The sequence below is a fragment of the Trichoderma harzianum genome (assembly GCF_003025095.1).
Source record: "Trichoderma harzianum CBS 226.95 unplaced genomic scaffold M431scaffold_8, whole genome shotgun sequence".
In the NCBI taxonomy this organism is placed as follows: domain Eukaryota; kingdom Fungi; phylum Ascomycota; class Sordariomycetes; order Hypocreales; family Hypocreaceae; genus Trichoderma; species Trichoderma harzianum.
This window is the reverse complement of record NW_020209256.1, coordinates 503,603-527,310: the sequence shown is the minus strand read 5'-3', so window position 1 is coordinate 527,310 and position 23,708 is coordinate 503,603. Positions and strand designations below refer to the sequence as shown.

The 23,708-nt window shown below is 49.8% G+C and overlaps 10 protein-coding genes and 3 non-coding genes across 13 annotated transcripts; 3 read left to right on the top strand and 10 right to left on the bottom strand.

The window, feature by feature from the left end:
• Positions 1-406: 406 nt before the first annotated feature.
• On the bottom strand, positions 407-2,496 carry M431DRAFT_89273 (hypothetical protein; the record flags this gene model as incomplete). The annotated part of the gene is made up of 6 exons (XM_024924012.1): positions 407-716; positions 791-1,047; positions 1,113-1,425; positions 1,501-1,912; positions 1,989-2,232; positions 2,293-2,496. 6 exons carry the CDS (start codon positions 2,494-2,496, stop codon positions 407-409), a joined length of 1,740 nt encoding a protein of 579 aa, XP_024772864.1.
• A 1,079-nt stretch (positions 2,497-3,575) lies between these two features.
• Positions 3,576-6,206, bottom strand: M431DRAFT_459023 (hypothetical protein). Its single transcript, XM_024915341.1, has 2 exons — positions 5,139-6,206; positions 3,576-5,079 (listed from the first exon to the last, which is right to left on the bottom strand). The coding sequence occupies exons 1-2, from the start codon at positions 6,100-6,102 to the stop codon at positions 3,617-3,619; spliced, it is 2,427 nt and encodes an 808-aa protein (XP_024772863.1). The 5' UTR covers positions 6,103-6,206; the 3' UTR covers positions 3,576-3,616.
• A 509-nt stretch (positions 6,207-6,715) lies between these two features.
• M431DRAFT_88474 (hypothetical protein) lies at positions 6,716-7,728 on the bottom strand (the record flags this gene model as incomplete). The annotated part of the gene is made up of 2 exons (XM_024923908.1): positions 6,716-7,119; positions 7,173-7,728. 2 exons carry the CDS (start codon positions 7,726-7,728, stop codon positions 6,716-6,718), a joined length of 960 nt encoding a protein of 319 aa, XP_024772862.1.
• Positions 7,729-8,383: 655 nt separating this feature from the next.
• Positions 8,384-8,464, bottom strand: M431DRAFT_t125. Its single transcript has one exon. It is a non-coding gene; the product is annotated as a tRNA-Ser (tRNA).
• A 387-nt stretch (positions 8,465-8,851) lies between these two features.
• On the bottom strand, positions 8,852-9,597 carry M431DRAFT_556268 (hypothetical protein; the record flags this gene model as incomplete). The annotated part of the gene is made up of 2 exons (XM_024921442.1): positions 8,852-9,248; positions 9,315-9,597. The coding sequence occupies 2 exons, from the start codon at positions 9,595-9,597 to the stop codon at positions 9,136-9,138; spliced, it is 396 nt and encodes a 131-aa protein (XP_024772861.1). The 3' UTR covers positions 8,852-9,135.
• Positions 9,270-10,298, top strand: M431DRAFT_459006 (hypothetical protein). The gene has a single exon (XM_024915340.1). The coding sequence runs from the start codon at positions 9,671-9,673 to the stop codon at positions 10,199-10,201; it is 531 nt and encodes a 176-aa protein (XP_024772860.1). The 5' UTR covers positions 9,270-9,670; the 3' UTR covers positions 10,202-10,298.
• Positions 10,299-11,078: 780 nt separating this feature from the next.
• On the bottom strand, positions 11,079-11,166 carry M431DRAFT_t124. The gene has a single exon. It is a non-coding gene; the product is annotated as a tRNA-Pro (tRNA).
• Positions 11,167-11,373: 207 nt separating this feature from the next.
• M431DRAFT_t123 lies at positions 11,374-11,465 on the bottom strand. Its single transcript has one exon. It is a non-coding gene; the product is annotated as a tRNA-Ala (tRNA).
• A 628-nt stretch (positions 11,466-12,093) lies between these two features.
• M431DRAFT_6750 (glycoside hydrolase family 5 protein) lies at positions 12,094-13,544 on the bottom strand (the record flags this gene model as incomplete). The annotated part of the gene is made up of 3 exons (XM_024921734.1): positions 12,094-12,570; positions 12,644-13,257; positions 13,313-13,544. The coding sequence occupies 3 exons, from the start codon at positions 13,542-13,544 to the stop codon at positions 12,094-12,096; spliced, it is 1,323 nt and encodes a 440-aa protein (XP_024772859.1).
• A 1,621-nt stretch (positions 13,545-15,165) lies between these two features.
• On the bottom strand, positions 15,166-16,392 carry M431DRAFT_89351 (hypothetical protein; the record flags this gene model as incomplete). Its single annotated transcript, XM_024924019.1, has 3 exons — positions 15,166-15,288; positions 15,395-16,100; positions 16,163-16,392. 3 exons carry the CDS (start codon positions 16,390-16,392, stop codon positions 15,166-15,168), a joined length of 1,059 nt encoding a protein of 352 aa, XP_024772858.1.
• Positions 16,393-17,282: 890 nt separating this feature from the next.
• M431DRAFT_89169 (hypothetical protein) lies at positions 17,283-18,323 on the top strand (the record flags this gene model as incomplete). Its single annotated transcript, XM_024923991.1, has 2 exons — positions 17,283-17,347; positions 17,426-18,323. 2 exons carry the CDS (start codon positions 17,283-17,285, stop codon positions 18,321-18,323), a joined length of 963 nt encoding a protein of 320 aa, XP_024772857.1.
• A 1,027-nt stretch (positions 18,324-19,350) lies between these two features.
• M431DRAFT_458927 (hypothetical protein) lies at positions 19,351-20,435 on the top strand. Its single transcript, XM_024915339.1, has 2 exons — positions 19,351-19,542; positions 19,810-20,435. Exons 1-2 carry the CDS (start codon positions 19,479-19,481, stop codon positions 20,316-20,318), a joined length of 573 nt encoding a protein of 190 aa, XP_024772856.1. The 5' UTR covers positions 19,351-19,478; the 3' UTR covers positions 20,319-20,435.
• Positions 20,436-20,513: 78 nt separating this feature from the next.
• M431DRAFT_88972 (hypothetical protein) lies at positions 20,514-23,536 on the bottom strand (the record flags this gene model as incomplete). Its single annotated transcript, XM_024923967.1, has 3 exons — positions 20,514-20,870; positions 20,966-22,948; positions 23,324-23,536. Coding segments are annotated over 3 exons (2,553 nt in total), but the record flags the coding sequence as incomplete, so codon positions are not given.
• Positions 23,537-23,708: the final 172 nt, after the last annotated feature.

The following is a 23,708-nucleotide window of genomic DNA, read 5'->3' as shown; positions in this document are numbered from 1 at the left end:
TGAGGCAAACCCCCACTAACGGGAGCCCTAGCAGAGGGGACTTTGCGGCCTGAGGCAACAAGAAAAAAAAAACACCCCGCCTGGGCAGATGAAAAAAAATTGTTCAATTGCCTGGAAAAGTGGCGCATGTGGGCGATGGGACGCTGCAAAAGGCATGTGGTGAAGCCGTGCGATAAGATTAGACGACAGAGCTGAGCCACAGAAAGCAAACAATTTGTTGCCCCGCGTTGAAACATTTGAACCCCGCCAACCACCAATTTTCAGTGCATGATGATGGTAATGATGATGAGTGAAGACTTCAATTACAGAGTCCATATACCCGCAACGCCTGCTGTGAAATACAAATAACCTCGCATACATATAGTTACAGTTACATACAGTGACAGCTACAATTACAGTGTACAGACTAATGCTCGCAAAAGTTGTACGATACTCGCTCCATATTGTACTCCGCCTTCTCCTCATATCGCGATCGCTCGTGCATCAGCTTCACTCGGTGCTCTTGAGCCTCCTCCACCGTCATAAGACTGCCAGGAATCTCCCCCTGACTATCCTCTGCCGCCTTTGAAGCCTCCGTCCACCAGTCCTTCTGCTGGGGCGGCACATTGGCAGTAGACACGATGCGCTCATGAGGGTCGACAAGCCAGAGTGCCAAAAACCTTCTGTGCCCTGGCTTGGTCTCATCCTTGAGACGGAATGATGAGACCCGATGTTGGCTAATAAAGAGACACAAAGATAATTAGTGTCTTGCATTATATAACAGCGTGTAACCATTCGCGACTCAACTTACTATACGTTTGGGAAAGCAAGGACTCGCCCCTCGCATGTCTTGACATCTCCATAGTTCTGGATGCAAGATCCCCCATGCCCAAGGCGAGTGCCAAACACTCGCTCCAGCCAGTTGTAATTGTCTTGGCCAGTCGAAATGCTGTCACTCAGCCAGGCCGACGTCTGCATGCGAAACGACAGATGGCTGTCCGTCACGTTCTCGCTATCAAGATAGAACAGAGCCGTAGCGCATATTCTCTCGTTCATCTGCCCTTCAACCTGTAAAACTTGTTTAGCATACGTCCCACAAGCTCTTACAAAAACAGTGGCAACATTGAACCTACATGCCATGATCCAGCTGGAAAGTGAGGCTTCTCAGGAGTCAGCTCGATGCTGGCCATTTTCACAATAACCTGCAGCCCGTGCTCCTTAAACTTCTCCTGAATCCTCTGCGGAGGAGTGTAATCTATCTCCTCGAACTCCTTTGGCTCCGGGAGAATAGCATCTCGGCCCTCAACCCATTTGCCAGGAAGGAGAGTCTCGCCCCTACTCGGTTGTGGTGGCTTGCCATACCGGTACCGATTCAAGTAATTATATCTAAACTCTCTCGGTCGTTTATACCTCATCGACTTTGTCCACAAATCTTCGTCATCATCACTGAGCCATACACCGCCGTCAGCTTGTGATTTCAATTCGGAGCCAGAAATCTAGGGTATCCTAGGGAAAACTCACTCTGCCTCGGAAATAAATTCGAATCGCGACTCGTTTCTTCCCGCAGTAACACTTTTGTCGAATTTGATATCCTCCTTAAGGCACTGATCCCATGCTGGTATGGCGGTGTCAATAGCATGCTCAATCGCCTTGTATATGGCTGGGTATTTTCCTGGGTGCAGATTATTGATGTAGCTGGTAAATTCGGTTGACCCGTCCTCGCGGAATGCAACATTGGCTGGCAGCCACTGATATTGGCTTGACCGATACTCAGGAGGGACAGTCCCTCGGTCTTCCGGTCTCCAACAGACGTTGACAAATCTTCCCCCAAAGTCGGCAAGGCGAGTTATTTCGGGTACAAGTTCGCCTTTGCCAACAAAGTCCAAGGCGTTTTCCTTGTTGACCTGTTCTTCCAGAATAAAGCTGGATCGGTCTGTTTCCAAGCCATTGAAGATTAGGTCCGGTTCCGACAGTTCATTTCATTGCAGCGGGAGACATCAAACACGTACTATAGACGAAGGGGTACATGGAAGGATGGGCCAGGTTCTGCACCATATCGTTGGTTCCAGGATGCCAATCCACATTTCCAACCTGGTCCGCTCGGAGTGTCTCAAACGCTTGCTTCAGCTCATCGCGAAGCTCAGCGCTCATCAAATTATCAGACTTGACAATGGCATTGCCATCCGAGTCAAGAGTAGGTATCAGACCAGTCTTGACAAAGTAGGGGGCTTTGTTGCGCAACTCAGCAATGCACTATAATTTAATTCCACGTCAGCAGATTATCTCATCGCAAAAGGGGGCAATCCAACGAACAAACTCAAAAACCTCCTCCGAGATAATACGCGATTGGGGCATAGGAATTTCATTCCAATGCGTCTTTCCCTCCATGATCCTTGAGTAGAGCCCATTCTCCGACTGCGTCTTAGCCTCATCCCGCCACTTCTGGACAATGGCCTCGTCAAACACTTTTTCGTGCCAATTCGGCTTGTCCGTCAACTTCTCCATGATCAACATCATGGCAACCTCCCTGATGGGCAATATCATCGAAGTGGCCCCTCGCGCCTGCGGCATGCCAATCGCATAGACGGGCGGCAACTTGTCAAAGAGAAAACGGTCCGACGTATTGAGCGGCAGGTTGACGCCGGGGTACTGAAAGCCAGCCATGCTGCCTTGTTTGCCTTGAAGAGCTGCTAAAGGATTTGAGAGGAAATTGACAACCGCGGTAAAGGCTGATTGACTCGGGGGTGAAAATGTTTTGGCAGTGCTGTTGGGCTTTACCTTTGACTCGCTTGGAGGTGGGAGATCGGGAAGGGAAAACTCCTTTCTAAGCTCGTCGTCAACATATGGCTGAGATGCTCGCGCTTTTGGCATCTTGAGCGGGTCTTTTTTTCCAGGCAGGACTGGAGTCGGTAGTGGACAAAAGAGGAAACACAGCTGGAATCAGACAAGGCCGTTAACATGCCTATCCCGGATATCGGCTCAAGCTGCTTTAATATACATGGAATAATAGCCTCCAGGCAATAATGCCGTTGGCCCTAAAGCTGGTAAGCGGGGAGCCGGAATCATCGTGGCCGTATTGCTCAGGCAGCAGCCCCGTAAATCCAAAACTGGTAATATTGAATGTGAAAATATACTGCTATTTATTATGTGCCATATTCACAAATTTCACTACAGGACAACAGCAAGGATGCTGATACAGACTCGTGTTGTATATGCTTCTATTGCTCAATTGGGGTTGTCTGCCTAAACCAACCTAGAAGAGACTCTTCGGAATTTTTCAGGCCAGTAACGCCACCGAAATCGTACCGAGCTCAGGGGTAAGCGCCGCACCTTGCTATTTCGGGGGCATTCTAGATTCCAACAACCAATGTTGCTAACTCAATGTATTTTTTTGAGAGTCCACACCCGTAAAGAAATCAGAATGCTCTCTCAACATAAAGGCTCCATCTTGATGACTCTAAGGCGATTTGGTGATATTCATAATGATTTACCTGACTGTAGCTCATTTAAACACCCAATATACATGTATTTTGGCGAAATCCATTCCGCCTTTTAATGTAGCAGTCTGACAGCAGCGTTAATCATGCAAGTCCAAAATAAGTCATATCAACGCGTGAAATAATTGCATTTTAATTCATCAAAGCTGTTTAAATTCAAGTTTCTCCATGTTGACACGAAGGATATCTATTGGGACAACCCAGACTTTGATAGTGTCATAATTATATAGCCCTGCCGCCGCTAGCTTTATGCCTTGTGGGAAGGCCGATGACAGGGCACATCGATCATATACTTCGAGTATTTCTTGGCGCTGGCCTGTTGTCATACTCCATAAGTTAATCTCATATTCCGATCCTGATGCTAATAGTTTTGAGTCATGGGAGAAAGCCACTGAACATGCTTTCATGCTATGGCCTTCGAGCGTTTGTTGGCACTCGCCCGTTGTCGTATTCCAGAGTTTAACAGTACCATCGTCTGATGCTGATGCCAGTAGCTTTAGGTCATTCGAGAAGGTCACTGCGTTGGTGTAGTGTTCATGGCCTTTGAATGTTTTTTGGCGTGAGCCTGTCGCTAGATCCCAGATTTCGATCATCCTACCAAACCCGGATGCTAATAGGTTTGAGTCATGCGAAAAGGCCACTGAGTTGACGTTACCTGTATAGCTTTCGAGCGTTTGTTGCCACTGGTCTGCTGTCAAATTCCAGATTTCAATAGTAGCTTGGAGCGTTTGTTGGTACTGGCCTGTTATTGTATTCCAGATTTTAATAGTACCACAATTTGATCCTGATGCCAGGAGCTTTGAGTTATGCGAGAAGGCCATTGACCTAATGCGACGCTGAAAGATAGTGGGCGTTTCTAGACATGGGTCTTCGAGCGTTTCTTGACAATGACCGATTACTGTATTCCAGAGTCCGATATTTCCATCCGTTGTCGCTGATGCTAATAATCTTAAGTCATGTGAGAAGGTCACGAATTCCACATTATCTTGTGACCATCGCACTTGGGCTATTGCCGCATCTTTGTTGGCAGATTTCCAAAGCAGAGGCCGCACAACATCTCCATGCCCTCTCTCAATAGCCAGTTGAAGCGCAGTCCAGCCATCGTCATTCTTCGAGTCAGCATCCACTCTGCCCCTTTCGAGCAGCAGCCGAATCACATCGACATATCCCTTACTTGCAGCTGCATGCAATGGCATCCATCCATCCTTATGCACGACCGTCGCATCAGTGCCTCCATCGAGAAGTAGTTCAACTATTTCGGCATCGCCATCTTCGACAGCCCATCGGAACAGTCTCGAGATGTCTATGTCCTCTGGTTTGCAGTCATGGTCAAGGCCATCAATCTGCCGGAGTTTGAGTAATCGTTTTTGCGTAGAAATACATCGCTTGGATAATCGTCTTTGTCTTCTCGTAACTAGAAAGCTCTTCCCTATTTCCCTTAGCTGAATGTCTTTCTGGGATAGTAATTGCTGCGTCTTGTCATTTTGCTCTTTTTCCCGAAGCATTTGTGCCAACGCCAGCGTTAGGACAAGTCTTTGCAACTTTCTATCCGCATCGACTGCAACGCCTGGCGACGAATCATTTCCAGTAGAACCATCGGAAACTACCTTATACAATATCAGTTAGCTGGCTTATGGAAGCTTGACTCGGAAACCAACTCACCCTTGTCCGCCATGTCCTTTGCTAATGGCTCTCGTTTAACATCCTTTGACTTTACATATTCCAAAAGATTCTTCGCAAAGTCCGCTGCGTTAGCCACTGCATCTCTTTGCCGATCCGCGTTATGCGAATCAACATAGTCACAGATTCCCCGGATGACAAGACAAGGAAAAATTTTGGCCAGTCCCGCCGCTCCCACCTCGACACAGAGAACCTTTCCACCAATGTCTTCGTTGAGCTTTGTCCGAAGAGTAGTGTCCTCGATGACCTGGTTGCCCGACGCAATCATGCCAAAGTGCACCGGATACCTACGATTTTCTTCCTCTCCGCCATCGCCTTCATCGCCTGTAGTGCTTGTATTGACGTCGCTGTGGTCTGCTTTACCCAATGTTGATTTAAGTGAATTCCACAGCAAAGTTTTGGATATCAACCTCGGTCGCTTCTTCAGCAATGGCTCGAAGTTTTCAGGCTTTTTAGCCCGAGACAGCTCTTCTGCCTTCTGCAGTTTTGTAAGGGCCGTAAGAAGCGAGGCAGGCGGCTGCTTCAACGATCCGATGCGTTCGAAGCGGTCGTTTCCCTCGACCTTTTCCATGCTCCATTGGACCAAGCCTGGTTCCTCTTCCACCGATGTGCTGACCACCACATCACCGAGGCTAACTTTGGACGAAACACCGCTGCCGATGCCGACCAGTAACACAAATCTCATTTGTGGGAAGGTGGATTTCATCCGAGCGGCAACCATCGCTGCGGCGGAGTTGTTACCGATCTCCTCATTAGGCGGATAAGCAATAACAATATTGTGGCGATATATTGATCCCATAATATAATTGTTTGTGTCATTCAAGGGCTTTTCGATGCTAGGATGTGTGTCATCCAACCTAGCCATCGCCTCCATCCACTCCGTTGGTAGCGTGCAGATCCATCCTATCATGTATTTATTGTTAGATCTAGGCTTGGTAATTGCCATAGTGAGATTCAAGGCAATCTAATACGCAGGTTTGATAAAGAAGTGAAAAAAGAAATATGATGTCAAGCTAGGGTCGGTTGGTTTTCTGTGATGCCTTAGTGATGACTGGTATATTTGACAATAGACTTCCTCAAAGGGGTAATCAGAGAAACAGAAGAATGATACAGGAATCCCCAAGGTATTGTCTTGAATGCCAGCAGAATCGCTGCTACTTATAACACCTGCAGGTGCTGTGACCTGGGCACACACCACGTAACCGCAGGCGCCCAAGGAAAAAGAAACAAAGGAAGAAAGTGTGTAAGAAAGAGAAAATGAAAGAGAGATGGAGAAGCAAAGAGAGAGAAAAGGAGGCAAAGAAACAAAGAACAAATGCCATGATCCACTAAGATTCCGATTTGATGAAGCACGCTGGGGCAGGACTAGACAATGTCATCGCTCTATACGACACCTGCATACACAGCAGCAGTCTTATAACAAAGGCAAAGCAGATCATTGCTCAATCCGTTGAGGCCTATACTCGCCAGCCTTTGACAACTGCAATGTGGCTGACAAGGATCAAAGAACATATTCCAATCCAACGTGGTAACATGACCTCCTCTCAATCAAGTGCAGCTCAGTTGAACCGGTAGTAAAATTCTTCATGCTCGAATCTGCAGGATTCCGTCTCGCCACTGCCTTGCACACAATCGAGACAAAGGCTGACTCTCCTCTTTGCTTTCTCCAGCTTCTCAGCTAGAGTTGCGATATACTTGGCCGGTTCGTGATAGTAATCCTTATCATATCTCGAAGTACTCGCGTGGTATTGCCGATTACCGTCATACGAAATCGATTGGATCCGTTCAACAACTTTCGAGATGGGAGTCCCAAGTATCCTCAGAGGGGTATACTCATATAACAGATCTCGATAGCTATCACTACGACTTTTGCCCCAGCCACAGGAACAACTATTTTTCGTCTCCCTGAGCATTATTTCCCCTATTTCCGCTCTCATCCGATTTCTGCGTTCTTCTAATAAGTCTTTATATGTTAGTAATTTGGTCGAAAGGTCCGAGGTATAGGCCTTGGCTCACGAGGAGTATTAGCAGGTAGTATTTGGGACAACGTGGAGTCCGCTAGAAGCTCGATATAGGAATCTTGGTGCTGAAGAATGAGAGCTTGGCTATGCTCTATAAACATGTCCATATCGTCGAACAAGAAAGCTGCCGCCATGAGGTATGCCAACTCCATCATATCGGTGATGTTTTTCCTTTGCAACCACTGCGCTTTCGCAAAGAGGAGAGCAGTACGGAGGTCATATTTATCCGCCTCGATGGCAATCTGAAGCAATTCTCGAGGCGAAATCCTTTCGGGTAGAATGTCGTTTCGGTGATGGACGACGCAACAAATTGTATATAACGCCTTGGCATCGTCCTCTATAAGGGGAATCTCTTTCGGCGAGTTTTTGGAGAGATTTTGGCCCTCACTCCAGTTCGGGCCGAGCATTGCGCCAAAGACTTTCGAAGCACTGATGAGGCACTGGGAATGGACTCTCAGTTCGACCTTTTGCTCTCCGACAACAAGGATAACATCGCCGTCCGAGGCAATAGCCTTGACGAAATCCAGTTTCTTCCCATCATCGGAACTCATCGTCGCCCTCGTAAAACTGCCCTTGGATTGTATGAGGCCACGTCGGAGAGATGAATAAATGTTTAATGAGTGATGCCAAGTTGAAGAGCTGACTGAACGAGGGCGGTCTGTCGTTTTTATTACCCCGCATTCGAATCCAGAACCATTTCAGCTCGCAGACCAACTCCTTGCAGCTGACGATTCGACAAATCAGCCAAGGCTGAGACAAGATGCAGGTGGTTCCAAGATGGTAGTATGTGTGTTGCAGTGTTGCAGGGTGGGCACGCGCCCGCTCCGATGCGCCCGACGAAAGACGCCGAAATTCTTTACATTGCGTGGATGGAGAGAGATCCAATGGGTTGAGAAATTCTCTTCTAGATATCTTGAAATTGATGATTTGTCTTATAGATGGTCTCTACATAGTCATAAGAAGTGCTGAGGCGAGATGGTTGATAACCTCTAGTTGACATGTGGATTTAGCTACGTGTAGCTTCTCATACTAAAATACATGTGCACTTATTGACCAAAAAAGAAAAAAAAAAAAGATTTGAGACACATGTCAACGAGCGCATCAGAAAAAGTCGAGAAAATAAAGTAAAATAAATATTCGCCTATAAATGAAGCAAAAATAAAAAAATAAAAAAGACTGTCTCTAAAAAAGTCAAAAAGAACAATCCGACAGAGACAGGATTCGAACCTGCGAGGCCGAAACCATATGATTTCTAGTCATACCCATTAACCACTCTGGCACTCTGCCAATGGCTGGATTGTTATGACAGAGAGTCGCACTAATGCATTTATGAATATTCCTTTTGCACTTTCCCAATTCATACGAAAGGATGACCATAGAGGCAATCGTAATTGCATGAGACCGACCCTGCGGTTCTTTTTCTTTTTCTTTTTTCCTTTTTAAATATGAGCGAGACGGAAGCTGAATCTTTTCCCTATATGCCAGAGGACAAAAATGTTTCACTGCTAACGTATGACTAACCAGAAGCAGCCATGAGGTGCTGTCATGTCTCAGCCTCAGATGTAGTTCAACATTCTACGCCGCCGCCCGTTGCATCAAACGATGTCTCGCTCTATGGCCATGTGATCTATCACATTACGTTGAATGAAAGGTTTGCATATAAATAATAGTCCACAAGAATCTTCGTATTGTGCCCTTTTAAAGAGGCTGAGATGAAAACACATATTCTGCACGCCCACGATTCAGCGCAAGTTCACACCCAACCTACACAATTCAGTATAAGACAGCTTTCATCACCAAACGTTAAAGGCTCTTATTTTGCCATCAATTCATTAGCAAGGCTTATAAATATCACACATCTCTTGACTCTACAAGCATCTTTGTCCTTTTTGTATCCAAGTAGTCACCTCTGCCACACCATTTTTCCACCATAGCATCCAACCCCCATCAACAATTGTCTAAGAAGTACCGGCGCAAGCAACAAAAGCGTTACCGCTGGCACCAGTGTGTGTAATAATACCAGCAATCGAGCACTGGCCGTTAATCACAACACGGTCAGCCCCAGGAGAGCCTACATCATCCTCAAGAGTCAGTCTCAAGTCTCATCACTCATACGAAAACATCAGAAACAACGCACCTCCAGTGTAAGTCTTGCCCGAAGACAGAATAGGAAACTCGTAAAACGGCTTAGAAAGGCCCTTGAAGCGGAAACCCTCATAGTTGTTGTACACGTGGGGATAAGTCGAGCCTCCAGCAGTGCTGCCAGCCCGGACGTAGTTGCAGGCAGCGTTGGAAGCGGCGCTGACAGCGCTGGCGCTGTAAAAGACCTTGCCGCAGGTGGCGGTGTCTCTCTTGGTGAGCTCATCCAAAGGAGCGGCGCTGGCAAAGGCGACGAGGGAGAGGAGGCTGAGGAACTTCATCTTGGCTGGTGATGGTGGAGTATAGGCAGAGAGGTGGGAGGACAAAGATTGGTGTGACAATAGTGGAAGGACAATGGCAGATGTCAATGGAAATCCGGAAAGTAACGCCGTTTTATACTCGATCTGCCATGATTCAATTTCGTCTTGTCCAACGTCTCACAATCTCATCTCGCCTGCCAACTCTGGCCCAAGTGCGAAGCTACTACAATCCAGCACCATCATCAACCTCCTCACATCTTACACCAGCGGATCCGCAAAAACACTCAATCCTACTATTTTCTACAACACATCAATCACATCGATATACATCTTCGGTTCCCCTTTGAGGTTGGAATATTTCCCTCCCGCATCAAACACCGCGAATCTCCCCCGCCTAATGCGCCGCCGCCTCTCTTGGCCCTTCTTGGCACTCTCGCATACCGACATCTCCGACACGCACTGCCAGCCATTCAGCGTCTGGATCTGCAGCCATGTGCGACAGGTGAATCCCAAGCCGGGAGAGGTTGCGCAACTGGGAAGGTCAAGAAGATATAAATGGAAAGCAAGCAAGCTGCAGAGATCAGTCCGGCGGTGGCGGAGCTCTCCGGAGAGATTACCGTGCTAGCATGCTGTATGGATGGATGGACTTGTAACTAGAGAATTGCTTCGAAGATAGAATTTGTCCATTGGCGGGAAATAGTCTCTAAATTTACTAGTTTGGGAGACCCTGTTCTCTGGAAGCCTTGGCATTTCTCCAATCGCCAATGTCGATTACTTGATCAGTAAATCTATCCCCTCCGTTCATTGCATCCGACGAGTCTCTCTCCTCTCAACATCATGTATAAAGTAGGGCAATAATTCCTCGGAAAAGGCCAGACAGAAGAAGAGATAAAACATGCCAGCCCCATTTCACAGAACGAGAGACCCAGGCACCGTCGTCAAATAAGCTTATCTGGATGCTCCCACACGGCCCGACCTATGAGCAACGAGCGTCGATCCCACCTTTGTTTCAAGTCGTGATGCTAAGGCATTTAGCATCGAACCCACCCATCCATACCACGCTTTGGAGCCTTCCGTGTTGAGATATTTCTCCATGGAAGAGCCCACCGGCGGTGTTGAAGGGAGTGCAAGTTGTAATTAACACTCTAGGGACCTTTGTATAGTGTGTTGAAGAAGGGGCGGAGCCGATGAAGATAATAGGACGCAGTTCTATATCTAGCCTTGGGAGGCAGATGAGTCCATGCATATGCTCTTCTGATAACAGCTTCGAACAGTGGAGCAAGTGGGCAAAAGAAAGTCTTAGGGTTTAACATAGACATTACTGAACAAAATACCAAAGAAAAGAACGCTTCAATCTAGATTGCGAGTTGCATTTCTTTCTTAACGTTACAGGCACTACTTCAACTTGTGATACCAACCAAGTAATACTTCGATATATGTGGGCAATAGATAAGGCAGCACCAAAGTACAACGCAAAAATAATAAAAAAAGCAAAAAGAAAGGGGCCAAACCGTGGATTGAACACGGGACCTCTTGCAGTTGCGTCACTCAGAACCCAAAGCAAGAATCATACCACTAGACCATTTGGCCTCTAGTTGTTTACATGACTAATAATTCCCTACACTCCCTTATAAGCCCCCCTCCTCAATTCATCCTTCAAAACAAAAAAGAAAAATTCTCTAGCTCTGAAACCCCCCCACACAAATACATCCACAAACCCCCCACAAAAAGACCAACAAAAGAGTGTGTGTGTTTTGCGGTTTAAAAAAAAAAAAAGGCAAAAAAAGAAAGAACACGTGGAGACAGAGGGATTTGAACCCCCGACCTTTTACAGGCTTGTATTGAATGAACAATGCAAAGCAAACGTGATACCCCTACACCATATCCCCTATGTTGAAATGGGCGGTTCGTATGCAGCATTATACAGCCTTCTTCAGAAAAACGCGCAACTCAGCAAATCTGCATTCATCTCACTGTATTTTCTTCTCCATGAACAAGTCGTGATGATGCACACCTCTTCTTTAGATGATGCAATAATTGTCTCTGCAATGGAAGCATTTCCATGTACGCAATTCACGCTCTCCCAACTTACTACATCTGGATACCTGCCAGAGCCATTGACGCTCCTCAGAAACACCATCTAAAAATAGCACCCAGCCTCATGCAAGTTCTCAAGGGAGGCTTTAGACTTTCTCGCCTCCATGCAACCGACACGTGGGAAGCGAAATCGCCTAGTACAAAGAAAGCACATGCCAAATGCCAAAATACCCTCGTATGAGATCAATGGCATTGTTAATTCCGACTTCAACCCTCGTGGCACCATACTCGTAAAGTTCCCACGTCACAACATACATGGACAAAAAAAAAACATGACAAAATCCCAGCCCCGAGCCGCTCAATTATTATATGCATTTCTACATGGCGTATTAAAAAAATCGACAAATATTCTAGTTGTATGTACTCATATGTATATATAAACCATCTCTCTTTCAAATCATGCCTGGTATATTCAAATCATCAAACCACGACCAACATGTAGCAAAGAGCAGCAACTGTCAGCATGACAGTGCCGGTCAGAGCTTGGGTGCTCGGTGTCGCTGCTGAGCCCTTGTCCTTGTCGTCCGAGGCATTGTTGGTGTCGGGTGATGGTTTTGTGACCGGGTTCGCTGTGGGAGAGGGGTTAGTCTGCTTGATGGGCTTCGTGGACGATGGTGAGGAGTCGTTACTGGACGCGGCGGCGGTGGAGGTGGAGGTCTCATCCGGGGCCGTTGAAATAGACGTAGGCGTGGGCTTGTACTTTTCGTCCAGGGTAAACTGGTCCAGAATGCACTCGTTCATGAGCTTGTTGTCGGTATAGTTACCGGGCTCGCCCAGGGGAGTCAGGGTCAGGATGTACGTAGTATCAAAGCTACCAGCGCCCCAGCCAACAAAGCCGATGTATACATCGCTATTTGCGCTGATGGCCTTGTTTTGAGCGCAGAAATCAACCATGCACTGCGACGAGTTAGTGGACTTTCTCCATGATGCTGGCCAGTGAGCCAGTGAGTGAGTTGGTCAATAATCTTACCGAAGGATCCATGGACGCGCCCGTCTCTGAGATGATAGCCTGTCGCTTGTTCTGTCTCAACCAGGTGGCGAAATCCTCAAAGGCCTGGACATTGTCCTGTGTGCACTCGACGTGGGATCCCGAGTTGTTGATGTCGAGGTACTTGTGCACGTCAAAGTACAGCAAGTCGGTGCTGCCATCGGGGTTGGTAATCTTGGAGAGAGCATCCGCGCTTCCGGTGGACACGTAGCTCTCGACGCTGGCAAAGTTGGTTCCGGGCAGGAGAATCATCTGCGACGTGGCGCCGGCCTTTCGGATGGCGGTGACGACCTTTTGGCAAGTCTCGGCCCAGATGTTGATGTCGATGTCGTGGGGCTCGTTCATCAGGCCGAAGATGATCTTGTCATTGTCCACATAGTACTTTGCAATTTGGACCCAGAGCTTGACAAAGATGTCGTCCGACACTCCTCCCTGGCCGATGATGCCGCCGTTGTAGCGAGCAAAGTTGTGCATGTCAATCATGCACCAGGCACCAGTCACCAGACAGGCGTCGATGACTTTGTTGTAGGACCCCCAGTTAAGCTCGTCCAGCTCGCCGTCCACCGTGTTGTTGAGGACAAATTGCCATGTAGCGGCTGCACGTTGAGCATTAGCATCAGCATCAAGAATTCGTCATACAGCAACGCTCACAAATACGAAAGACATTGAGGCCGTCGTCCTCGGCGAAATGCTTCATCTGGCCCGCGCCGTCACCTCCCTTGTAGCTCAGCAACGGCACAGATGAGGTGTCGGTTGGGCAGCTGCCGTCAATGTCGCACCCAAAGTCGATTCCGGGGATTGCGACGCCCAGATACTTGATCTTGCCGGCGAGAGTGTGAGAGGCCAGGGCCAAGGCGGCGGCCAAAACGGATGTCGCGCGCATGATGAATACAGAGTCCGGAGGTGCCGCGCAAGCACCAGGGAAAAGGCGAAGAGAGTACTGATTAAACGAGATGGATGTATCGTGTGAGGTCTGATTAGGTAGCGAGAGAAATGCGAGTAATACTGCTACTAGTATGGGGAAAAAAGAAGGATGGTAAATAAATCAATAAGAGCTGTCAATAGAAGCCCAAAATGAAATGAAAACAGATTCTATGCAAGAAAGAGCAACGAGCAGAACCGACGACAGCGAAGAATAACGGTAACGAGTGTGTTATAGCTGCGTCATGGTTTTGCTGCAGAGCGAGCGTGAAAGAATTGAGGTGAGGTGAGGTGAGGTGAGAGAGATTGGAGACGAGAGAACGAGATGGAGAGACGACTACCTAGTAGAGACTGGAAACATCAGCAGCGTCTCCCCTTGATTAGGCGTTGCAGCCGCTGTATTCCGGGGGCTGTGAACTCGGCCTTAGCGCCGCAGTTGCCTGTCACGGCTCGTGTTGGCGCCAGGAAAGGCATAGCGGGCGTCTCGATTCGTATTCACGTCAGCCTCTGCAGCTTGTCGTATTTGACGATTAGGGCCGAGAATCCGTTCAATGTGGTTGAATGAATGCAAAAGGCCGGAACAACTAGTGCCGGTACGAAGGGGGGGGACAGACAGAAGTTATTACGAGTCAAGTCAAGTGGCGGCACGTCACACAATCCCGATTCGAACTGTCGAAATGTCACCGCATCTCCAAATCCATCTCATGTCAAAGCCAACATGGAATTCTATAGCGGCCGAGAATGCGCTTCAGGGTCCACGCACTTTGCGCCGGGGCCTCACTAAAAGCCTCCAGCGCGGTGGGACTAGACAGAGCGGAGCCGCTACGAATTGAATCGCTGGAGAAAAAAAGCCTAGGCCGCCAAGCCATGGATTTATTTTCTCAATGGAGCCTCAATCGTTGATGGTGCAAGACCAAGACGCTGGGCATTGACGGCCAAAGAGAACAATACGAGGCTTCTGTGCTAGTATTCTATTCTGGGGGACTCGCCTATTGCGGTGGGAAAAGCGGCACCTTGTGCGTATTGATGCATTTGATGTGTTGTCTTTTTCACCGACATGTACCTAGCAATGGAACAGGCACGGATGGGGTAAGAAATTGGGTGATGTGCAGCATTGATTACATCTGATGTACAGTCTAGTACACCACCATCAGCCTATAGATGCAGTATGTACTCCGTACCTACACTGGAATAGAAGAAGAATACCTTACTGGATGGCAGTGCTTACAGTATATGTACCTGATATACGAGTGTGCACAGAGCGCGCAACGTTGAAACCAGTGGTCCGATCATCTAAACCAACAAAGGCGGAGGATCCGCGCACTAGACGGGGGGTCGAGCACACTCGTACAGGGAACACCCCGTAATATTACGACAAGAATGGGTGCTGTAATGGAGTCTGTTCTGCAGCTCTGGTTTCTATTCATAGCCCAGCATTCTTCAACAACGGCTTCAACTCTGAAATATCGCCGCTTCAGATGCCTCAACGGCATGGTATACAGCAGCGTCAAATTAAAGTATGCCGTTTGTCTCAGACAGCGTAGTCCCATAAATGTCCTCACTCCATTGTCCTCTCCATTCATTTAAACAAGCTCGTCATACACGGCCTTGACCAGGTCCGCATACAACTTGGTTGCCACCGTATCGCCAAACGGAAAGACGGCCACCATCAGCACAGCCGCAATACCCGACTCCGGATCAATCCACTATCACCACCATTCACAGTCAGCCTCAAATCACACAATAAATGCGTCGAACAAATACAGGGATAAACCACCAGATACAAGACAAGATGAATAAAATAAAACTCACCCAGCGTGAATTCGCCGCCCCCGTCCAACAAAGACTCCCCTTCCGCCTCTGTTGCCCCGGCCAGTCGCTCATACCCAACAACCCCCCATATCCATACTGCAGCTCGACGCCGTCCGGAAACTCGGGGATAAAAGCGGGCTTCTTATCAGGCGCATACAAGGTCTCCTGCAGCATCCTTCTCTGAGCCGGCTCCAGCTGCGGCGAAAACATTTCTTTCGCTGTCTTCCCCGAGACCACGCCCGGCTCGGCCTGCAACATGGCGCGCAGCAGGCGGGCGTAGTCGTTTGCCGTCGTGTGGATGCCGGCCCCGGCGCTGTCTATCTCGGGCTCTTCTGGGACGACCTCGAAGTGTGAGAGAGTGTTGGAGTCGGCATCGCGGAGCGTGACTTCGGCCCTCCGGTCTGCCGTGTGAGGGAGTTGGTTGACGCGGAATCCCGTGTCGTGCATCTCGAGAGGGTCGAGGACGTGGTGCTTCATGTAGTCGCCCAGCGTCATGTTGGTTATCGTCTCCAGCGCTATGCCGGCCCAATCCAGGGCAGGGCCATACGCCCAGCCATCGCCGGGAGGAAACGATAGCGGCACGCTGAAGCCGTCTCTGCTAAGGCGTATCGTCCTCCCAATCGGCCGACCGATTGCTTTTGACCATCTTCGCAGATCTGGGTCCCCAACGTCATAACGGAGGCCGGCAGTGTGAAGTATCAACTGTCTACGCCGTGAAATCAGTATACACGTGCATATGGGCATGTCAAGTCATGGCAAAGCACATACTTGAGAGTGATGGGCTTCTCATTGTCCTCGAGGATAGGCTGCTCTTCCGGAGTAAAGCCTCGCAAAATCTGCATCTGCTGCACCTCAGGAACAAGCTTCCGAACATCAGAATCCAATGGAAGCCTGTCTTGTTCCACCAGTTGCATGAGACAGATGGCGGAGAGGAGCTTGGTCAGAGAAGCGCCGTAAGTTAGGGTATGGATGTCGAATTTCGATGAATTTACATCCATGCCAGCTCGACCGGCGGATCCAGAATAGATGACACCTATTTCATAGATTTTTGCTCAGATGTGAATTGACTTGAGAGGACAAACGTGTTTTCGCTCGGAGGCTTCGAAATGAGGGCTTCAGTGAGATAGATGGCTTACCATTGCGGTCTGTCACTACAAACGCAGCTCCAAGCAGCTTGTCCTTGGTATCGTCACCAATGGCAATATCCCGCCTCAAAAGAGCGTCCAACGTGTCCATTGCCAAATTCGATCCAACCCCTCAGCTTAGTATGCGGTGATGAGAGACTGAATCCTTTGGCCGTGATGGGAGGAACGTCGTCTTATAGCTCATCCTTCGGTCGTGGCTTCTCCGCCGAACTTGACGCCATTCGAGCCCGATCGGCATGGGACGTCAAAGGCTTGTTTGTGTAGCGAATGCCAACCGATCAACTGACCCAATAAGCATTAGCGCTGAACTCTGCATCTAGACACATGCAAGCTTCAGGTTGTGTCACGACCAACTACACGTCTTTGTGCTGCTGTAATTGTAATCGAATGAGTGTGTAAAAGAGGAATTGCCAAGTTGATATCGGACTCAATTCCTTGTGTATACTATTCATGAAATCATCGTTGCTATTCTATGCGATCGTCTGCAGATTTAATTCACTGATTCCGACATCGCCGCGTTCATGCCACTGAGAGCGGGGTCCTCTTTTTTCTCATCACGGCAATTCTGAATCTTTCCGAGTCAATACTCTCTTCATCCGTCGACTGTACCTGGACCGGCTAGATATCCGTCCGGCATATGTGAATCAAGTGCGCGTGGCTACTCCGTGCATGTCCGGCACTTTTCAATCCCTGCCAGTTCCCATTCCGATTCCCGCTCGGTACCTGAGCCGGACCCGAACATCATGGCCACTCAGACCACCACTCGGACATCGTCCCGGCTGCTGGATCTCATTACCGTTTTTGACAAGTAAGACTGTCTCACAATGTAACAACAGTTTCAGTGTCAAACAGAAATTGGCTAACTCTACTTCTCTTCTTCCTCCAGTGTGCCGCTGGACTTTGAGCAAAACTTCCACCCTTACTATCGTTTGATCCTAGCCCCAGATGAACGTGTCCACGGCTACATCCACCCCAACACCATAGCCCGCATGCCATGGCCAGCAACTTTCACCATCGATCATGAGAAGCGCCAGGTGGTCCTCTCTGCGCCGTCCGCCGGCATTTCACTGTCCGTACACGCCAATGCCGCATTCCAGGAAGCCGTTGATGCGGCCATTGACGGCAAGATATTCCCTACTCTCAACGGCATGCACAGCGAGTACTTTCTCGTTCCTGGAGCTAGGGAATTCGTCCAGATTGAGCGTTTCGCCGCCACATTGTTCGGCATCGGAACTCGTGGCGCACACTTGACAGCGTATACAAAAACAGCAGACGGAGAGCTTCGCATCTGGGTCGCGCGGAGGAGCAAGACGCTCTACACATATCCAGGCATGCTAGACAGCACAGTCGCCGGCGGCGTCAAAGCGAGCGACTCTCCACTAGACTGCATCCTCGCAGAGTCAATGGAGGAAGCCTCACTGCCAGTGTCCCTAGTTGGGCCTCGAGTCCGCACCACCGGGGTCATCACCATGGTGAACCGCAACCCTCGGTCCGAGCTGGTCCACTCCGAGATTCTCTACACGTATGACCTGGAACTTTCTGGCGAAGGCGAGGAGGTGCCGTGCCTGGGAGACGACGGCGAAGTCGAAGAGTTTGTGCTGATGAGCTGCGAAGAGGTGGAGCGGCGGATGCTGGCGGGCGAGTTCAAGACGAATGTGTGCGCTGTCATGATTGACTTTTTGATTCGGCATGGCAAGATTACGCCGGAGGGGGAGCCGGACTATGTCGACATTTGCACGAGGTTACATAGGAAGCTGCCGGTGCCGACCAGATCGGATGTATGATGTATTAGATAGATTCTAGATAAAGGCCGCGTTGGGGTATAGAATGGAAAGGGGATAAGGCTACGGAATTTGATATCATGATGTTGCAATTTGAGTATCAAGCAACAATATAGAAGCATATTACAGCCAGTGTCTCCTCATCTTCCTTCTGAATCCACTGGCCAAGAACGACAAGGTACCTAAGGTGGGTATTCCATGGTATATCTCTTAATTAATTTATACTTTTCGATCCTTTTCTTTTACGCCTTAATCCACGAATTCAAACCTGCACCTCATGAAATTAAACTCTTCCACAGGATTGGAATCACTGCTGCCAATACACAACTGGTGTACTCGCTCCGTACCAAAACGGCCCGACAAAGCTGCAGCATTTACCACAGCAGTACATCCAAGCCAACGGAATCCGGCGCAACAAGTCCGTAAAGCCGGAAAAAGAGTATCCCATTTCTCAGATATAAAGCTACTTTATATAAGAGTAAGTGATAATGCTAAAATGTAGCAGTAGTACCCAAGGTAGAGGTAAATGTTGAACATGGTGATAGTACCAGAAAGTTAAAAGGGCCGAGTATTTCCCACCCAAAAAAAAATCCCATATGAAAGGCAAGGCGCCCGCCCCCCCAACTTTATCTCCTAATCACATCCTTCACCCAATTTTCCTCCATCCTTATACCTTTGCCAACATTGAATTCCATACTTCCTCCCATCTCGCCCATCCCTTTTATTTTTACAATAAATACCACCATGGGATCCAATATCCATTTTCGCTCAACCTCCCCCCCCAAAAAGTTCTGCAACTCTTTTCACACTCTCGCGCGAAACACACGCACATAATTTTTTCTCTCCTCGTTACTCGCATTCAGCTAGATACTAATCAAATAATACAGTACCTACCTAGGTAGTAGGTATCCCATCGGACCTCGCCGTCAAAAGAGAAAAAAACCCGCCCAGCGCCCGCACGACAGACGGCAACTCGACGATCTTGCACCCTTTTATTATACCCGCAAGGGACATCGGCGCCCCTCACTTGACATTCTTCTTTTTCCCTCTTGTCCAACATGGGGTTTTATTCTCGCGATAATCTTCAACGAGACGTTCCTCCGAATTAGCCTTGCGGCAGAAGCTGGCACATGTCAAGTGCCAGAAACGCAAAGGCAAATGTGCCTCCAAGCTCAAACCCAGCTCAGCACAAGCCATCCTATACCATCCAGCCCCAGTACAAGTCCGTCCTCCTCTCCCTCCTCCATCTTTCTCATCTACTTCTTTTTCAAACACTCATATCTCTTCGCTCTCCGTTTTCTTTCTTTCCCCTACCATCAAGCAACATACACACCCCCAATCAACGCTTTTAGGGCTTTACGCTAGCCACCCTGCATCTCGTCGTCGTTCCGCATCCACTTACACATCCTCCACAAGCTCACCACCCTCGATTCAACAGCTTCAACAGCGCACTCGCCTCGTTTGCGCTCCTGTTAATCACAATGTTCAGATACTCCATTCACGATGTGCATCCGCTTCCCGATTCTTCCGCCATGCGCCGTGCTACGATCCAATCCATGGGCTCACCCGACGCTATACAAAGAGCGACATATACATCGCCAAGTCAGCCGCCCATCAACCTCCTACAATCAACCACGTCGACATTGCACAGACTTCACCAAAGCACCGGCACAGAAACCAAACAGGAAATATCATCTCAAGCGTCGTCGTCATGTTATACAATGCATCCTACACTACATACGATTTCCTGGCGTCCTCCAGCAGGCCCGCCCTCCATGCCTCGCATCCTCCTCAAGTATCAAAGCATCAAGCAAAATAGCAACAAGAAAAAATGCGAATGATGCAGCGCGATTCCAGCAAAAAAAAGCTTCCGCAAACCCTGTCGTTACCGGCCCAAACTCCCCAGCGCCTCTTTTGTCCACCCAAAACGTCCATGGCCCTCGGACTGATTCATCCGCGCCTTGCCCTGGCTCCTGTACCCCGGCCGCTCGCTGCTAAAAAGCAGACAACTCGAAATATTACTTGGCCAAGAAAAAAAAACACACGCCGCTCTCTCTAGCTTGCTACGCTCGGTGTAGACCTCAGCCGGTACCCAAACCAAATCATTACCGGCGCGCAGCCCTTCCTTTTTACCAACAGAACCATTTACGCCATAGCGAGTTCTATTAACCTGAGCAAAGGGGGTTCGCTCCTCTACTCCTCCTCAGAATCCGAGTCATCGCTAGACTCATCATGGCGATTCGGCGCGGCAGCAAGGGACGCCTCATCGGCAGGCTCTTGGCCAGGCTTGTACAGCTGCTGGATGGCTGTCAGCTGCGCGATGCGAGCCTCTTGCTCTTGGGCGCTCATTGGTTTATTCTTCTTGGGCTTCGAGGCCGATTTAGGAGTCTGCTTTGCGGGGACCGCCCTATTAACTTCGGGCGACTTGGCGGCGGCGGTTGAATCTTTACCGAATCCAGGGAGCACCTTTTTGCAGAGTTCCCACAGCTTTAGTAGAGCCTCATTACTGAGCTGGTCAATATCCAGCTCAAGCTCACCCTCGTTGTTTTCCTGGTGGAAATCACTCGCATTAGTACACGCACATCGATCTGGGAAATCACACAGATACAAGAGAGATGGAAACGAGGGACGGGAGGATAACTCACATTCTGGCCAGTGTCACGCTTGATAATGTCAATGGCGCGATCAAGGTGCGGATATTCAAGATCGTTAATGGCGCTTGCAATCTGATCTTTATCGGCCGCTGACAGGCTCTTTTTGGGAGCCGGCTTCTTCGCACTGCTCGATTTCTTGGGAGGCGGTGCGTGGGTGGAAGACTTGCGCTGGGGAACGCTGCCAGCCGCCTTGCTCTTGCTGGGCTTGCTGGCCTTCTTGGCCGACTTGTCCTGGTGCTTGGTCTTGACATCGTTCTGGCTCTGCGCCACCTTGTACAGGGCCTGCTGCACAGTGTCGACAATGACCTTTTGGCAGTCAATCAGCGCCTGGGGAGTGCCCGAGGCAAACATGCGGTTGAGCTTGCTGCTCTCCTCCTCCAGTTTCGCCTTGAGCTCCTGGATTTCCTTGGAGTTGTCTACGCTGGGGGCCGCGGCCTCGTCCTCTTCGCTGTCGTCCTCGTCATCTTCGTCACTGGCGTTGGATGCGGAAGCGGCAGGGGCATTGGCCTTGGCGTATCTAGCCAGCCAGGCATCCTTGCCCTTCATCTGCTGGAGGTACATGTCCTCAAGCTGCTTGGCAACCATGGAGACTGGGTTTCCCTGGTCAGGGGGTCCGTTGAACTGGTAGCAGTTTTGGAAGACGAGCCGCACGTTCTTATCGAATTCCTTTGCGTTAGTGATGTCGCCCGCATTAATCATGCGCGACACCTTACCCAGGTCCATAGGCTTCTTGATGATGGAGTAGTAGTCGGGGATGTTCAGACCTTCAGCATCGACGGCGTCGAGGAACCACATGTTGAGCGTCGAGTTCTTGGGGTGGACGAGCTCCGCCAGGACCTCGTCGCAAAATTGCATTTCGGGCTTGAGTTTCTTGCGAGAAGGCTTAGTGGTATAATCGATATCCTTGGGCTTCGGAGCCCTTACCGTCCGTTTTGGTCTATCTCCGTCTGTGGCGGTTGAGCCGCGACGATCAGCGCTAGGCTCTGCGGCCTGCGGCTTTGGTTTCGATTCGGGTACGGGGGGCGGCGGGCTGGACGCTGGCCCTGAGGATTGCCGCCGCACAGCGTTGTCGGGGCCGGGTAGGACCCGAGGCTCACGAGGGGGCTTTGGCTTGGCCACAGACTTGGGTCGCGCAGGCTCCTCTTCGGGAATAGTAACAGCTTCCTGCCACACAGTTCGGATTGCGTAGAATGCGGCATCTGTAACTTCATGCTGGGGGCCGTTGAAGGTATGGGCATTCTCAAGAATGAGCCGCAGGTCGTTCTTCATGTCTCCAAACGTAACGTAGACTGTGTTGGGGTCGCGGAGGCCTCGATCAATCTCGGACAGATCCATGGGCTTGTCAATCCTTGCCAAGTAAGATTCTGCTAGTGCCGGCCACAGCTTGGGAACAGAGTCTCGGAAATGGCCACCATGCTTGGTCTTCTTGACCCTACCGATAATCTTGCGAATCTCGCGGCGCTGGAAAGGCGAAATCTTCTTGTCGTGAATCGCCGTGTCCTTCCACTTTGATATAGAAGCAAGACGTGACATGCCACCATCATTAGCAGGTGCAGGAGTACCAGCATTCTCGCCAGAAGGAGTCGCAGTCGCAGCGCCGTCTTCTTCCGTGGCCTCCGTCTTAGCACGCTTGGCAGCCGGCTCCTCGTCCATATCCTCATCTCGTTCTCGAGCATTCTTTGCGGGTGCGTCAGTCGAGGGTGCATCAGTCATGGACACCTCGATTGAGGTGTCGGCAGGTGAGGTGGACTCGATGGCCAGCTGGGAAATGCTTGAGGATCCAAGGTCGACCTCGGATGCAGGCGGCACCTCCGATGTCTCCTCAGCCTTGGGCTTCGCGGGTTCCTCAGCCTTGACAGCGGGCTTGTCGTCAGTCATGACAGTGTCAGCCTCAGCGTCAGCATCGGCATCGGCATCGGCATCGGCGTCAACGTCATTGGCGGTGGAAGGCTTGGGCTCGTCAGAAGCCTTCTTCTCAGTAGACTCTTCAGGTGCAGCATCTTTGGCAGGCGCAGCGGCAGGTTCCGCATCAGTTGCATTCGCAGCGTCTGTCATCTGCACGTCGGACTTTTCCTGCGCCGCCGGCTCAGTCTCTGTTTCTTTTTGTGCTACCGGTTCTTCAGAAGGCTTCTTCTCCTCCTTGTCGTCCTTGTCCCCCTTGTCCTCCTTATCCTCCTTATCCTCCTTGGAGCTGTCAGCTGGCTTATCTTGTGCGGTTTCCGTCTTGGCTTCTGCGGGTGTGGCATCGCGTGGAGCATCCTTCTCCTCGGACTTCTCGTCGCCTCCGTTGACGGCGGCCACGCCATTGGGGGTAGCTGCCGCTGCGGCTGGTGACTCCTTGCCATTGACAAGCGCGTCGTCAGGCTTGTCCGACGAAGTCTTGTTTTCAGAAGCGGGTTCGTTCTCGGCGTTCTTGGCAGAATCTGAGACAGGCGGCGTGTGGCTAGAGGGACACAAACAACAGCCATGGTCAGCAATACAGGCGCATTTGATGCAGATGAGAACATGCGCATCCAGGGCAACGTGATGCCAAGCCCACCAATCGTAGCTGTACTCACCCGTTCACGTCGGCCACATTGTCCTTGTCGGACAGCGACGGTTTGTCCGTAGTTGGCGACGCCATGGCTGCCATTCGTAGACGAATTTGTAAATAAGGCGCGCGCGCAAGAGGCAGGTGAAGATCCGCAGTGGTGAATTCAGTAGAGGAGGCGCGACATCAAACACAGCAAGGGCG